The sequence below is a fragment of the Crinia signifera genome, chromosome 3, assembly GCF_055691185.1.
Source record: "Crinia signifera chromosome 3, ASM5569118v1, whole genome shotgun sequence".
NCBI classification, from domain to species: domain Eukaryota; kingdom Metazoa; phylum Chordata; class Amphibia; order Anura; family Myobatrachidae; genus Crinia; species Crinia signifera.
This window is the reverse complement of record NC_139219.1, coordinates 150,775,243-150,793,171: the sequence shown is the minus strand read 5'-3', so window position 1 is coordinate 150,793,171 and position 17,929 is coordinate 150,775,243. Positions and strand designations below refer to the sequence as shown.

The 17,929-nt window shown below is 40.5% G+C and overlaps 1 protein-coding gene across 1 annotated transcript in view; it reads left to right on the top strand.

Moving 5' to 3' along the window:
* LAMA2 (laminin subunit alpha 2) overlaps positions 1 to 17,929 on the top strand; it is a 727,667-nt gene that overhangs the window by 466,148 nt on the left and 243,590 nt on the right. The window contains exons 28-32 of the mRNA XM_083176751.1: positions 821 to 938; positions 2,624 to 2,758; positions 3,844 to 3,968; positions 12,534 to 12,620; positions 15,277 to 15,470. Of these exons, the coding sequence (XP_083032877.1) occupies positions 821 to 938; positions 2,624 to 2,758; positions 3,844 to 3,968; positions 12,534 to 12,620; positions 15,277 to 15,470 (659 nt within the window). The remainder of the gene's footprint in view (positions 1 to 820; positions 939 to 2,623; positions 2,759 to 3,843; positions 3,969 to 12,533; positions 12,621 to 15,276; positions 15,471 to 17,929) is intronic.

Sequence of the window (17,929 nt, the reverse complement as noted above, 5' to 3'; positions counted from 1 at the left end):
GGGGATATCAAACACAAATCTGATTTGGGCCGATTTCTCAGCCCGATCCGTCGGGATTAGGTGAAATCGGCCAAAATCATGGCCTTTTTAGTGTTCTGTCTATTTATTTGTGTAAATAAACTTGAATTTCCATACTTACAGTACATTAAGCAAACATGCTTTAAAAAACAGAATACAAAACACTCCCCTTGAATGATTCTAAAAGATTGCAGCTCTTTTTTTTAGCTTAAATAAAAAAGAAATAATCCTTTTGAAATGACCATTACATTTATTATAATTCAACCGTACATTAGCATAAATTTCCATTTTCGTACAAGGTTAATGTGTATTTAAAAATCAGTCTATTTTAGATAAGAGGCTGCATTCATAAATCTGTAGTTATTGAATTGATCTGTTTCTGGTTAAACAATCAAATTGATTAAATAATGAAATCAGTGATAAGTTGTAGTACACACAGGACAACTGTACTTTAACTTACAATATCAAAGTGCAATCAGAATGTTCAACCACTAATAATCGAACACTAAAGATGCCACACACATGTACTTGAACTTTCCAATCCAACCGGTCATTTTTTGAGATGATTTGGTCAAACAGAAATGATCATCAATTTTCACAGAAATGATCATCAATTTTCACAAAAATACGTATAGTATTACATACTGTATGCATTATTCGATCAGCCAAAATGATTATGCATGAATAGCCTACAGTAAGTAATGATCAAGTATGAGTGTTCTTGCGATGAAAACATTTATCAACATTCATATAGAATCAAAACCAGATTTGCATCCCCTAAGAATGTTTTTCATATTTGCAGAATTTCTGAAATATTCCTGGAAGTTGCAGAAGAAGGGATGTCTTTCAGTATAAGTCCCAGAGCTAATCTGATAGAGAAATGTGACTGTCCACCTGGGTATTCTGGGCTTTCATGTGAGGTCAGTGTAATTCAGAAATGTATGAAAATGTATGTAACATTTGTGTTAACTTCAATTACATTTCTATAGAAAATGACATTTAAATAAATGTCTATAGTAGTAACATGTATGTGTAGCTAATGTGAGAGAGAGAAAGAGATGAAGTTTTACTTCCTGCCAACAGATGGCAGTGTTTCGGTGACACACAGACACTAGACACATATATATATATATAGCATGGCAGGTTATGGCACTCTCACAGACTCAGCAAATAATCGACACGACACGATGCTGTGGGTCAACGTTTCGGAAGGTTTACTTCCTTTTTCAAGACATAAAGGTGCAATACAAAGCAAGAAGGGTAACATGGCTTACCTATATGTGAAATGAGAGGAGGCTCGCCCATCACGTGTCACGCCCGCCCGTCCTCTACCTCACTTCCGGTCCGGTGTCTCCCGGAGGCGTGTCTGAACGTCACGTCTCACTGGTGATCTCCCGATCAATCAGAAGGTGGGAGTGACAGAGGCGCGTCTCCGTTGCTGGGCAACCAAAGTGATCAATCTAGTGCATACAAAAAAATACATATAAATGGTGGAAGTAAACATATAAAGAATGTATATATAAAAAAACGGGAGAAGCAAACTACTGCAATAATGAATATTAATGGAAAAGCTAGTATATGCACATGAATAAAATATGTAACTATAATACTAAAAAAGTTGAACAGATATCTGCTCCATGTCGACAGAAAACAGAGTAGACAAACAGCAGAAACATTGTCTAGGGGAGATTAAACAAATGCAATTAGTTGATGCAGTCCACAGGGGAAATTCTACAGAAACATATTGAGCGTAAATTGCTCGTTAAGCCCCTTGGGACTCATAGTGTCCAGGGTATGAATCCAACGGGCTTCCAATTGCATAAGTCTTTTACCACGATCCCCTCCTCTAATGTCCAGTGGGACGTGATCAATAATGATATGCCGGAATTGTGCCAGGTTGTGTTTAGCCAGGGCAAAATGTTTTGCCACTGGCTGGTCCGACTCTTTTTTGCTGTTGAGGGCTGCCCTGATAGAATGGCGATGCATCGCCATCCGCTCTTTGAAAGAACGGATGGTCTTGCCCACATAACAAAGTCTGCATGGACATTTTATAAGGTAGATAATAAAATTGCTGGAGCACGTGAGGGGGTATCGAATAGAAAATTTTTTCCCAGATAAAAGATGTGTAAAGGTTCCACCGGTGATCATATGACTGCACGTAGTGCAGCCTAAGCACTTGAAGCAGCCATTATATATAGATTATGTGCATTCAATTTATAAAAAAGAACCCAATATATTTTCTGAAACGTTTTAGAAAATATATTTTTCTGAAAAGCACTGTAGTGTAATCATTTATCAACATTCATATAGAATCAAATCCAGAGCAATAACTAAACATTTTGGTGCCCGGGGTCAAAAAGCTACCAGAAAAATTATAAATAAGGGCCTGATTCACACTTGTTCGCTAGGTAGGTAACTCTGCTTTCTTCATTGTAATGTACAGTATTTTGGCATTTGAGCCTAACTTCATTACCTACCTGTATGTATATATATATATATATATATATATATATGTATATATATATATATATATATATATATATATATATATATATATATATTTATATAATTTACATATGCCTTCTCTATATTCCTTTTCTTTTAGGCATGTGTTCCTGGCTTCTACAGAATGGCTCCCGCATCACCAGGCAGGAGAGAAGGCCCAACACTTGGTACCTGTGTGCCTTGTCATTGTAATAAGCACAGTGATATTTGTGACATGCACACTTCTGTGTGTCAGGTATGACTTTATAATTTATCTGCTTATGATGAAATATTTGTTGTTTAATGATGCATTAGTTCTCTGTACTTGGTTAAGTTATGGTGCATATGCACAATTAGGAGAAATAAACAATCCACTGTGTTACTTACATTTCTGGCACTGGCCTGGACCAAAAAACATAATAGTGGGATCTTTTCATTTCCAACAATAGAACATACTATATACTGTACAAGACATCCAGGAAGCTTTGAAGCTATGCGATTTCTATCTGCTTATATAGTACTGTATATACTGTTGCTTGGTACAAGTGTAGAGTGACCAGTACCATGTAATTTTCAGGATTCTTGGTTGTGTAGCAGTTGATATAATTACTGACCTAGCAAAACAGAGTATAGTAACTCACCTGTGCATGAATAAAGAAATACAGAAAACATGACATGTTGTGGTACTTGGAAATTTCAAGTTAGAGATTAATCAGGTTTGCCAATTATTTTCTGATCAAACTTTATATTGAATGGTTAAAACAAAACTGAATAAACCCCACCAATTACAGAACAGGTGCAGAATACTTACAAGTTCGAAACACTCTATTTCATAATGTGTATATCTTATGTATTCTGGGATCATTTTGTAAACTACCCAGTTAGCCCCATTCATGGCTATATAAACAGTAATGTAGTCTTTAAATACCTACAACATCTACAACCATTATGTCATGCACACATCAAATTTCAGCCACTAAAAGTACCAACACACACTGTACCTCCTAACTGTTTCAATTATAGCCAGACAGTCCCACTAATTGAAAACCAATCCTCCTTTGAGTCACAGTGTCCTGGAGCTGGCCCGCAAGCTCTGATTGGCTGATGGCCCAGTCACAGGGACACAGTGAGGGGAAAGAGAGATGCATGACGTGCTCTTCTCCCCTCTGAAGGGAAGCAGTGGCGGGGGAACTGGCACCCCGGCAGATATAACAGTGGCAGACAAGCCGTGCAGACATGCGCAGCACCCCGGGCGGCTGCTAGAAACGGCCCTGATACATAGAATATGATTTTAGAGAGGTGTCCACCTTTCATTAATGATTTCTCTGTTTCTTTCTCCAGGCCTGTAGGCACAACACTGCAGGGGATCACTGTGAGATATGTGCACCAGGATACCATGGTATTGTCAGAGGCTCACATGATGACTGCCAACAATGTGCATGTCCTCTGCAAATCTCTAGCAATAAGTAAGTAAATTCTACAATGATTTATTTTGTTTATTTTATTATAAAGTTGCTGTCAGTGATTGAAAATGATATAAAAATAGAAAAGTAAGTGATACATCTTACATTTGTCTAAAACATAATTATTTAGGACTGAGTTTGGCAAATTTACCAATTTCAGTACAGGTTTTAATGATATCCATCCTATCCATGATATCCGAATTCATTCCCAGCCCGAAGGTCAGGGTTTGCATGTGCTCATTTCTGCACATGTGCAAACCCTGACAGTGAATGGCTTTGGATGAGTTACACACTTGCTGGGCCGTCTGCTACGGGAAGGCAGTGCCATGGTGAGAATGGGGCTCACCAATGGAAATGCCCAGCATTTTATGAGCATCCCCATGAAAATGCTGGGCATTCCAATGGGTATACGGGGCAGTCAATGTCTGCCGGGGGTGGGTGGCTGGACACAGGACATCAGCTGCCCGCCCCATCTTCGTCCCAGCACTTTTAAATAAGTCAGTTGAGACTGACTTTTATTTGAAGGCATCAGAAATCATTGGATGGAGACCATCAAATGATTTCTTCTGCTAGCAGAGGCATGCTAGGGTATATGTTCTCATACAAAACCCCTCGCTTGGCACTAAGGGGATTCGGCAGTGGGGGCGTTATTCGACCAGGCAGCAGGTGGCGTCTCAGGCTATGTTAAGCTGCAATGTTTGCAACCTGAATTGGGGCCTTAATTTGTAGCTCTGTTAATTCCTGATTTCTGCCATGCCATGGTGTTCTCTGCTATGCATGACCAGACTTTAAATCCTTAAACCACCTCATTAATAAAGAATTCCCTATTTCCATCTATGCTACGCACATTGTTACCCCATAACAACTGTCATAAAAATCACAGTGATGCTACACTTGTTAATGCAGAAATTGTTCAGCATGACTGCAGCTAATGAAGCCACACTTGTACAGCTCTCCGGAGTTCTGTGGTGATTCGCACACAGGCCATTTTCATGCCTTTATTTATGCCCTTTTTATATGCCTGCACTTATTGTCCATTTTTTTTTGTTCCTACAGAGCACTGTGGTGTCTTAAAAATCAATGACAAAAGTAATATTATTAAAAGCGACTAGACTTTTAAATTGGTCCTCAAATTGTATTTGTGTAGAATAGAAAAATGTTTGACCTAAAAAATTATTTTTTTGTGCCCAAAACACACTATATTGATGTTATAATGTGGAAAATCTAATCAGATTGAAAGAATGCACAGAATAAGTAAACAGCCACTTAATCAGAAGCACGGCAAACATAATCTTACTTATTTTCTATTGAAAACTTTTCCCTAAGCAAATTATTTCCAAGCGTTCAGTTTAAAAAATGTTTTGTTCCTGTACACTCAGCAGTTCAAATACGGTTATAAACTGCCGATCTATTTTTACGGAGTTGAAAATGTGTTGGATAATGAGTTTGAGAGTTGTAGATCAATTTGTTTACATTTTTGAAGTAGTAATTTTATTACCTATTCAGGCTGTATTGATTTAACTTGTAAGTAAATGCCTAGTGCTGACTGTATCAGTACAGAGGAAACGACCTAGGAAGCACTGGCCAGCTTTCAGCACTAGACAAGCCCACATTTAGCAAAGATCCTGATGAATGCTTTTAGAACTAAATTAAAATCACTCACAGCGACAACTTATCATTAGTGACTCTGCTGTCTGTTTAGTGATATAAGCAAGGGAAGAATGTCATTTAATAGCTACGGAAAATAATTTCCTATTCAGCAAGTTCCAAAAGAAAGTGGACACATTTTCTAACTAAAGTAATAACGAACAAATTTTCACTTCATAACCAGAGTTCAGTTATTTGGGAATTTTGTCAAGTGCAGAAACTGCTTAAGAGAGAGGTAGGACTGTGTACAGGCTCTGTTTGGGCCTCCTCTTCTTTGGAACTTGAAGGGCAGTAGACTCTGATTTTTTTACAGGAATGCGGTGCCCATGCCACATTTCTGGTGACTTTTCTCTATTGGGCATGTGCAAGTCACCAGAAAAGACACTTGAGACAGGTAAGTATAATTATGGATGCAGGGTCTCATTTGTACCACACACTCATTATAGAAGAGCCAATGTTCACAGGGCAGAGGCTTCAAAATGTAAGATTATTGAAATTGGATTCAGTGTGGAGACATTACTGTACCAATCATAAAAAAAGGTAAAGTTGCCCTCCACCAAAGGATTGCGCTAAAAATGAAAAAGTTATAACTTCCCTGTTTTTGGACTTGGGGATGGTTCTCCTTCTGTTCTGGATCTGGTAGTCTGATATATAAAACAAGAAGAAGAAAGAGAGCTCCGCCCTCGTGTAATACTGTCTCTTTAAAGGAATGCTATAGATTCAACCACACATTCAATTCTTTCTATGTGAAGTGTAATATGGTCGGGGGATTCCCCCTTTCAAAACACTCACACTATTATGTTTTGAAAGGGGGAAAAAGAGAAAGTATTACACGAGGGCGGAGCTCTCTTTCTTCTTCTTGTTTTATATATCAGACTACCAGATCTAGAACAGAAGGAGAACCATCCCCAAGTCCAAAAACAGGGGAGTTATAACTTTTTCATTTTTAGCGCAATCCTTTGGTGGAGGGCAACTTTACCTTTTCTATTGCTTCCTTTTGGAGGTGTGGTGTCTCCTCCAAGCCCTTACCGATACCTGCCGTTAAATTGCGCAACAGGAACCCCACCCAATCTCCCATTTCACTGTACCAATCATACCTACCCATATGACATCTCACGTTTGCCCTATATGGTGCCACACGCTTGGCACAATTCCAATACTTCATACTTTTTCCTCACTTTTGCTACTTTTGCTACTTTTCCTTGACTTTTGCATCCTAGTTTTCTTATAGTATACTAAGGGGCAAAAATGTTGCTGCTTAGTGAGGTTTCTAACACCACCCACCACGCTTGTGAATGCCTTCCACTCGATATGCCCCGCACATCCATAAACATCCATTTGCAGGGTAGTGTATGGGGGCAAAATCATTGGTACTCTTTACTTAGAAGGGCGCCCACGATTTTGATCGTGGGCATCGATAGTAAAAAAATCTCGGGCATCTCGGGCATTGAATGCACTAAAAAATCGGGTGCGATCAACCGACGAGATGCCCGAGATTTCCCATAGGGAACAATATTAAATGTCTCAATTGACCCAATTTTCCTGTTCAATGCCTCAATTGACCCGATTTTTCCATAGGAAACAATGTTAAATGGGCCACAGAGGCCAAATAGGCACCCTGAAGTGTATAATGGCCACCCGAATTGTTAACGCCACCCCACGATCAACGTCAACCCGATGCGTGGCGAGCGCAGCGAGCCCGCGAGGGGCGGTGGTACGCGTCCTACGACATTTTCATACCCCCACTATCCACGTCGGCGTGGAGTTGAGAATAGAAAGTGTGGCGAGCGTAGCGAGCCACCGAGCCCGAAGCGTGGCGAGCGCAGCGAGCCCCGCGAGGGTACGCGGACAGCTGTGAAGCCCGCGAGGGGACGCGGATACCTGTGAAGGTATCCGCGTCCCCTCGCGGGGCTCGCTGCGCTCGCCACGCTTCGGGCTCGGTGGCTCGCTGCGCTCGCCACACTTTCTATTCTCAACTCCACGCCGACGTGGATAGTGGGGGTATGAAAAGGTCGTAGGACGCGTACCGCCGCCCCTCGCGGGCTCGCTGCGCTCGCCACGCTTCGGGTTGACGTTGATCGTGGGGTGGCGTTAACAATTCGGGTGGCCATTATTCACTTCAGGGTGCCTATTTGGCCTCTGTGGCCCATTTAACATTGTTTCCTATGGAAAAATTGGGTCAATTGAGGCATTGAACAGGAAAATCGGGTCAATTGAGACATTTAACATTGTTCCCTATGGGAAATCTCGGGCATCTCGTCTGTCGCATCGCACCTGATTTTTTAGTGCATTCAATGCCCGAGATGGCCGAGATGGGCGCCCTTCTAAGTAAAGAGTACCAAATCATTTCATGGTCGCTGACAATTGAATGATTTTTCCCCTGCTTGCAGGCAAAGGCGCCTGCACATGAGCATGTTTAGTAATTAGGACTACTGTTTTGGCGTGGCTAAGTATCAAAGTCAGCGACATTCTAAAAGGTGCTATTTGATGCTAATTGCGGATCGCTGTAAGTGTTATTCTTGTTTAACAAGATATTATTGACAGACATAGGGCGGGAGGTTCTAACATCCGCAGCCCCCCCTTCGCCAGCCACCGCATTCTTAATGATCGCATATGCTGTAACATATGCGATCATTAACGCAAGGGACAGCTCTTGCGATAATAGCTGTCCCTTGTGATGCGGCGCCAGTGCTCGACCTGGGAGTCCAACTGCGCATGTGCAGAGCACGGCTCCAGCCGCAGGGCATGTTGGAGGGATCCATGACGGATCCCTCACACAGCGCTGCGGTAATAAGCCCATAGGCTTCTGCAGGGAATCCCCAGCTTTTGCTGGCGATTCCCTCCGCAGTGCGGCCACTGCGGAGGGGGGACAGAGCATACAGAAATGCGGTAAAAACCCAGATAACAGGGTTTTTATCGTATTTCTGCTTTAGAGAATCTCCCCCATAGAGGCATGTGTATTAAGCCTGGTGAAGTGATAAGGTGGAAGGTGGTAACGCACCACTTTTTGAGAGCGGTGGGGGTTGCCACTTCAAAAGACACATTGCCATTCCTAATTCTTAAAAAGGATCTTTATACAGGTCGAGTATCCCGTATCCGAGTATCCGTTATCCGAATTATTCAGAAATACGGACATTCCAGAAAGTGAAAAAAAAATTTTTTTTTGCTAAAAACTCACTGGGGACATATGTAACAGCATCACTGGGGACATGATATGTAACTGGCACTATATATGTACAAGACAATGATTGCTTGGCATTCAAATTCAGTGCTGAGATAGTACACACATTTTGTTTCACGTTTTGAAACCTTGTTTTTTGAACAATTAAAATATGTTTGTGTGTATTTTATGTGGTAATAAAATATATTTGTGTGTATATTATGTGTTTATACAGCATACATGCAAGATACTTCAAAATACATCATTGAAATATTAAAATATTCCGAAATACGGAATAATCCGTTATCCAAAATTCTCCTGGTCCTGAGCATTTTGGATACGGGATACTCAACCTGTATTTGCACAAGCTCAGCATTAGACAAAATCAGATATCTTCCTATAAACACACTGCAAGCTGTGTAATAAAATAAATAATTGTTAAATGTGCGTGTGTCTTATTTTTTTTTTTTGTAGGAAATGACAGTTACTGCTATTCAAACCACAGATGCTGCTGATTTATTAATTTAAGTTAGGATGCACATGTAATAATCTGCTTCACAAAGTATAGTACTGTATACATTATCTGAGAACATTTCATTCATCTGACAGTGACATGTACTGTATATCATGCCTCTCTGAAAATGACAGAAAAATGTATTGCAAGTAATTGTGGTAAACACACATATAATTAAATGACAGTACCTGGTATTAGAAGACACGTGCCACAAAAAATATGTTGAGGGGCTGGGTAAGTATACTTACCCTCTCCCCTACCCCACTTACCCTCCCTTCCTATTGCTAGTGCTAACCTCCCCAGCCTGACCCTAACTCTCCCCATTAGTACCTAACCCTCCCCCTTAGTGCCTAACCCTAACCCTCCCCCTTAGAGCCTAACCCCCCATTCTTAGTGTCTAACACTAACCCTCCCTACCTACAGCCTAATCCTAATCTTCAGGTTTCCCCCGTCACACACATAAACACTAAAACAAAATCCTACCTAGAGCCTAAATGGAAGCCTACCCGCGGCCAAACATTATGACACCGCCATACTTAGGATCATCTGTCAGGATTCCAGCACTGGTATCTCAACTGATGTCAGGATTCTGATGCCGGTGTTGAGGCCGCTGGCCGGGATTCTGGCACCGGTCAGGATTTTACATGCCAGTACAGGTTGAGTATCCCTTATCCAAAATGCTCGGACTGGGAGAATTATGGATAATGTATTATTCCGTATTTTGGAATATTTTAATATTTCAATGATGTATTTTGAAGTATCTTGCATTTATGCTGTATAAATACATCAACCACATGAAATGCACACAAATAGATTTAATTTGCTCAAAAAACAAGGTTTCAAAACATAAAACAAAATTTTTGTACTATCTCAGGCACTGAATTTGAATGCCAAGCAATCATGTCCTTGCACATATATAGTGCCAGTTACATATCATGTCCCCAGTAGTGCTGTTACAAATGTCCCCAGTAAGTTTTTAGCAAAAAACATTATTTTTTTCACTTTCTGGAATGTATGGTTTTCGGAATAATTCGGCTAAAGGATATTCGGATAAGGGATACTCAACCTTTATTTCTACCATTGGCGTCCCAATCACCGATATCTAAAATGCATCCCCCCAGAAAACTATGGCTTAGATAACAAACTAGTTAAAAGGTCTATAAATGGACTATTTAAACATGCTGAGTTTGATGGACTGACATATTTTTTCAACCTAAATACTATGTTACTATGGATGCATATAAAAAATGTTCATGGTGATGAAAGTACAGTATAAAATACATCCAGTGTTTATGAGGTTAAAGAGTGGTGGTCTGGATGTTGTGTAGAAATAACAAAAAAACATGGCCTTCTAAAGAAAGCAGAATAATTTTCTTAGTAAACTGATATAAATGCTCAATATTTAGCAAGGCTATTGCAATACAATGAGTATAGTTTTTTTTTTAATGAATAGCTAGTTCTGTGTCTTTGTGACAAATGGAAATGTAGAAGATGAAGGCCAACAGAATCAGTACAAAACATATACTCATATATAACAATAAAAACACACATAACAATAGATAATTCTCTCAAGCTTGATTTAATAGCGCACATTTCAAATTCTTTTTGTTCCTCAATGCTATTATAAAACACATAAACATAAAAATTGTAAGCAATTTTATACAATTGTTTGACACAGGACATTAGTACATCTAGCTCTCTGTATACTGTATTATATCACAAGCCAAGGGAAACAGCAAAATACTTTGTATCATCTTGGAATGTACTGTATACTGTAAGCAAATACCGTATATAGTCGAGTATAAGTCGACCCGATTATAAGCCGAGGCACCTAATTTTACAACAAAAAACTGGCAAAACTTATTGACTCAAGTGGGACCCTCACTCGAGTATAAGCCGAGGGGGGCTTTTTTGGCATAAAAAATGTTCTGAAAAAGTAGGCTTATACTCGAGTATGTATGGTATATGCAGGCCTGACAACAGTGGGTAACAAAGGATACACCAGTGTCAGGTCTCAGGGGCTCTGAGGTCAGGGTCTCAAATCAGGATGTCCATACATCACTGCGAGTTATTGTATGCCTCCCTCGCATGCAATATCCCACCAACTGGCCACCAGGCTCCCAGGCAACAGAATTGCATGCAATATATGGTATGCACATGCAATCATAGCAAGGGCTGCAGGATTCACCAAATCCTACATGCAGCCTTTGCCATCTCTGGCTCCAATCCGATGTGCATGGGACCTCACATTAGATCGTAATCAGAGGATAGGCACGATTTAGGTACCTAAATCCGGTTGATAAGTATATATAATTGTATAAGGGCGCTAAGATAAATGTATAAATTGAGCACACTACATACAGTAATTAGTGCTGGGGTCTTTCTAGGTGTAACTCTGCAGCCACCGGGAGAGCAGAGCTTCAGCTGGCATGGCCCCCTTACCCCTCTGATAATGCAGGTTCCATAGCCCAGTCTCAGAACATGCTCTTTTTCAGGGCAGCATTGGTGCTATTGGGTCTCTGCAAAGAGGAGAGGACACTAGTGAAGGTGCCTCTTAAGGAGTCCAGAATGGAGGTGATGAATTCAATCACAGATTTCCAACATATTATACGATTGCCATCCCTATGTGGGGTATTCAATGTTGGGCGCTATTTCCGACAGGGGAATGCTGCCATTTCAGACAGTATTGAAGGCTGATTTAAAAAAAAAAAAAAAAAAAGATCCGATTTTAAAACAAGTTGGATCTGTTTTGTCAGAAACGGCCATGGATTGTCGAATTCATCGCCATTTCTTCACAATCCACGCCCACTTTTCACCACTTGACAGGCGTAACATTGAATCCCGCCTGTTGAGTTGCAGACGAGCTGGCTGTAAACGGCCCTGGATGTTCCGACAATCAGAATCCCACATTGAATAGCCCCCCCCCCCTATAGCTTGTTACATGCTAATTATGCATCCGTCATAGGCTCGCTACAATCACTCTAATATCAAACATTTTGAAACCCCTGTCCAGAAATCCCGCGTTTGCCCCTGTTCAGCTATTCATTTTTATTTACGTTATAAATTTTTTAGTAAATATAAAAGAGCATCAGGTTTATCTTTGCTTGAAGTTACTTGATTTATTTCATGATCATGTCATTGTTTCCTGGGCATGTGTACCTAATCATGTATCTCTTCCAGTAATATATTATATTGTGATCTGCTCTATTTCACATGTCATCAGTTAACGCTGTGTCTTGTTTTCCAGCTTCAGCCCAACATGCACCATGCAAGGAACTAATGATTACAGATGTACAGCTTGTCCTCTGGGATATGAAGGCCAGTACTGTGAAAGGTAAACAGGGAAACAATTAAAGACAATAATGATAAGTGGAAAAGTTAAGCTTGAGGCTCATGCACTGTTCTCCAAATTTAACCCTTATGCATCAGTCATCAGTCTTGCTAAAATACATTATATATATATCTATATATATATATATATATATATATATATATAGTGTATAATATATATTCATATTCTTAGCAACAAAAATCCTTAATAGATTTGTAGATTTTTCATTTTTATTTAAACAACAAAAAATATAATAACCCAGTCCAAAATGCAATTATCTATCAGTCCTCCAGAAATGATAGAAATGCATACCCTCTGAATGAACTCATTTCACAAGCAAAGAACAAACTAAGCTATTCTGGTTACATTTAAATGTCCACATTGTTTTACTTTATAATACACTGGCCCTGTATATATTTGAGTACAAAAGTGCATAGTCTCTGTCGCATAGATCCAGGGCCGGATTAAGGTCTGTGGGGGCCCTGGACGACAAAATTGCTGCCCCCCCCCCCCTCCCACGGAGGCAGTTGGTTCCTGGGCACCTTCACAGAGGCAGATGGTACCTGGGCAGTGGGGATGCGGGCAGCGGGATCCATGCAGCGGAGTCCCTGCAGCGGATGGGAAGTCAGTGGCGTGGTCCCTGCGGCAGATGGGAACCTGTTAACCTGAATCAAATTTGCCTGAATGGTATAAAGCAATCTAAATGATTGAATAGGATGAGTGCCTTCAAAGCCCCATACCTCTACACTTTGTGACTTATGTCATAAGCGGGATGTACACTTTATATGTGCCAAAGACTCTGTCAGGGTACAGTAGGGTCCTGCTAGAAGCTTGCATTTGATATTGCAAAACCAGGGGGCATTTTTATAATCCCCTCCATTGTCATACCCTCCAGCATAAAGGCCTGTCTGAGTTCTTCTCATAAAACAAAATATCCTTTTAGGTTGTGGTCACAATATGAGGAGCATGAATATGGCTTATATGCCCGGGATTCTGACTGTCAGAACGTCCCGACAGTCAGAATCCTGGATTGAATCCCCCTCTCTGTCTCTTTTCATTACCATTCTGAAAATACATTATTACTATAGCTGTTGACTGGTGGATTGCTATATAGGTTAGTTTTTATTTTTTATATATTGCTCCTAGATCATTATTATTCAGGTACAAGTAATATAACTTATAATATAAAACCATGAACATAATGTAAATAACTTGACTTATCTGCCTAAAGCTGGTTAACCCATTTGGCAAAATCCCATGTTTAATTCTTAGGCCAGTATTCAATGCCTCAGATTCGCCGTTTTTTTTCAGTGAATCTGGCAATTCCCTGGTTGAATGGCGAATTTTCTGTTAGAAAAAACAATTCGCCATATTCTATGGAGGCAATTCGCCATAAATGAACCACGAATGTCTGCCGATTCGCCGAAAATGATTCTCCACAATTCGCCTGTGATTTTCAATGGGGTTTTCAGTAAAATTCGCCGACAGTGTATTCAATGCTCAATTCGAGTGCTGTATTCTCCATTGAAATTCGCCATGAGTCTCCGTTTAGCATTCCTCATCTTTTTTAGGTGAACTGTAATGTGATCTTTTAAATTAAAGCGTTTTTAATTTTTTTTTTTGGTGTTAAAAAATCAGAATATTTTTCCTATGAAGGGGCATGCTATTTTTATTCATATACTTGCAGCACATGAATATATTTTTAATATATATATATATATATTTTTAAACAATATTTTTTATTTTTTTATTTTAAACATTCGCCAGCAGGGGGCCGGGAGCCGGAGCCGCTCATTAATATTCATATATTCACTGCACACTGATCCCGATGATCGGGACCAGTGAGTGCAGCGTCTCCGACCCCAGCAGCACCCTGCAAGTGAGGTGAGGGGAGGGAGGTGAGGGGACGGGACAGGAGGGGGGAAAGATAAGCTGACAGGGACGGGACCAGCAGCAGCAGCAGCCTATCTTTTGCAGATAGCAGCCACTGCTGCTTTCAGTGAGCAGAGGCGGGGGAGCTGTGCGTACTGAAGTGCTCTCCCGCCCTCCGCCATGCCACATTCGCCCGCCCCCTTCGCCATGGCACTTTTCCCCTGCTGATGAGATTCTCCAGCGGGGGGCTCACTGATGTCGCAGGGAGCCCCTGCACAGCCTCAGAACAGGGACCCCAGCAGCAGTATACCTTTGGCTCTGGCAGCCACAGCACGGTGATGTCAGCGCTGGGACTGCTGGAGCCGGAGGACAGCTGCTGCTGGACCTGTCCCCAGGCTGTGCGGAGGCTCCCGCCTGCATCAGCGCGCCCCCCCCCCGCCGCGACACCAGTCCCTCCCATCCCCCTGCAGACTCCAGACAGGCATGGAGCATCTGCGCAGGGGGATTCGTCACTCTTCACACTATTCGCCGTCAGGGGCAGCGAGCCCTTGACGCATTGAATAGTGTGGGCTGGCGTCTGGCAGCGAATTGAAGGGGAGTGAAAAATCATGGCGAGTGCACTGCGAATCAAAAACAGGATTCGCAGCCATGCGCTCGCCATGGCATTGAATACTCCCCTTAGTGCCTCTTGTGTTGTATTAAATGTAATGTTAGTAAAACCTTATTTCTTTATTTGTTCAGTGATTTCTGTTTTATGTACTAAGGATTAACTGTGATATTTTTCCAGGTGTGCATCTGGTTATACTGGTAACCCAAGTGTTCCAGGAGGCTCTTGTCAGGAATGTGAGTGCAACCCTTATGGTTCATTGTCTGGGATCTGTCATCCAAGCACTGGCCAGTGCACGTGTAAACCCGAAGCTACAGGCTTGAAGTGTGGAGGCTGTACTGATCGGCATGTGCGGGATGGCCCGCTGTGTGCATGTATGTATTTTTATTAACATGACTCACATTTGTTTTCATATGTTAGATTATCATGAGACTAACATTTGGTTTCAAAGACAGCTTAAATATATAGGTATGTACATGCCCTCCTGCTAAGTTTAACATACATTGCTTTAAATCACTTGATTTGTTCTGTTTTTCTTCACCTACTTTATTTCATCATGGCCATTATTTTATTTTTGTTGTCCTTTGAAGCAGCTTATCTAAGTTCTACTGACAACATTGGATGCAGATGATTTCTGTCATGTTCAACGGTAGCACAAATAGTCCATTCTGGTTAAGGGGTCTATTCATTATCCATTTTTTTGACTGAATGTTTTTATTAAGTACTTTTTACATTACAGAATATGCAGAGCATTTGGAATCTACATAAAACAAAAAAACAAACATATATAAAATCTGCAATCAATAGAAAGAAAAAATGGGAGGTCAAAAGAAAACAAAAAGGGAGAAAAAGAAAAGGGATGTCAGACCCATAACCAAACAATCAAAAAATATATATAAAAACTAGAATCATGAAATAAAGAAGTAAGCACTTGCTATGAGTTTCCAAGATTTATAAAATCTCAAAAAAGGAAACCCACTAAAAGTATATCCATCTTGGCCTGTTTAAGTTAAAACATTTTGTGAAGCTCTATGTGACATATAATAGTTTGACCAAGGTAACCATTTGGTCAGGGGAAAATTTGGGGCTAGAGATTGTTTAAATCATATAGTTTCCATGTCATACCTCCGCTGAACAAAAGCAATAATCTTGGGTAAATGCGGGAAGCAGGTGGGCAGCTGACATTCGCTGATGTCAGCTGCCGCCCCCTGCACCGGCGTCATCGGGAAATTACCACGGGAACGTCTACTCTTTTCCAGTATTGAGCAACAGCAGCTCTAGTTGCAATAAGAAGATGTCTTATAACATATACAGAATGACCAGGAACATCGTGAGGGAAACGATGTAAAGCCATAGGTTGTGAGTGAAGTCGGAGAATACAGTAAATTGTCCCTTTATTTGTATAAAAGTACTAAAGATTATAATTAAGAATTTCACCTACGTCCGTAGAAATCAAGGACTATTGATTATAAAGGTAACACAGGAGATATTACAGATATTTACTGTTTATATTCAGTGCCTGATTTGCCCCACTGTCCCAATACAACAAAATTCATCCAGCTCCAAAATTACTAAACTTTCAGACCTTGAAAGTGTGTTTTTTCCTGGATCCTCCCGTTCCTTTAATATTGGATGCATTCCATCATTTTATGTACATTCTAATTTTCACTTCGCAATTAACAGTGATATAGGTACAGGACAGATCATTGTTGGATTGCTACTCACTGCGATAAGCACATTAGAAAATGTATGATATTTTATTTAATAGTCCCCTCAAAGTAATACAAATATATACTGTAAATGTAACATTGCCGTTGGATGAGAAATGATGTCACGGTCTTGGCTCTTCTTTGGGAGCATGTTTTAGCTTTAGATTAAGTACAGTGCATGTACCGCACTTTTGGGCAAACTTTCTACTTGAATATATTACTAGAGCCATAAGGGTTTATTTACTAAAATGGGAGTTCTATTTAAGATGGGATGTTGCTACGGGCGACCAATCAGATTATATTTGATATGTTCTAGAAAATGCTAAATAAATAAGAAGTAGATTCGGATTTGTTGCTATAGGCAAAATCACATCGTCAATAAAACTCCCGTTTTAGTTAATACACCACATATTGTCTATCTTATGTCCATTAAAGCAGTAATGTTTGCCAAATGTTTGTATACACTCTTTGAAGAAGTACAGTACAATAGCGAGATCTGGGTGCCAGAGCAATCCTGTCAAGGAAAGGTATTTACTGTATATTGACAGCACTTCAGATTATGGTAATGTAGTGACTTGCATCCTGTGTGAATTGCTGTGTGATCTTGCATGTGTTTGATGGGTTGCTCACTTTGACATGTTTGCTGTGGTAATATACAGTAGCTTGACAAATGTTTTCATAGTGGTTTAAAATAAGCAGGATGTCACATGTATTGTTCCAATCTGTATTAAGAGACATCATTGACGATTCCTGTGAATCGTGCATCGTTATGTTCTGTTTCTTAGGTTATCAGTTCAGACAATTTTACAATTTTACTTAAATACATTATATGATTATAAAGTTTTTGCACAGTTATTTAATCTACTAAAAGGCAATATTTAGCAATATTCAGACCTGATAGCTGCCAACCCACCAGAATGTAATCCCACCCTGTGCAAGTGTGCGATTGGCGCTGATCCGCACACATAGCTGCAAATCCATTTACAACTCATTTACCAGCAAATGATTTTACCACTGTGTGCAGTTTGTGCGTCACTCTGACGCTCCTACAACTCTGCAACAGGCACAGGCTGATCAAGGCCATAGCTGACATCACACGCCCTCCCTAGAAAAACTCATGGGCA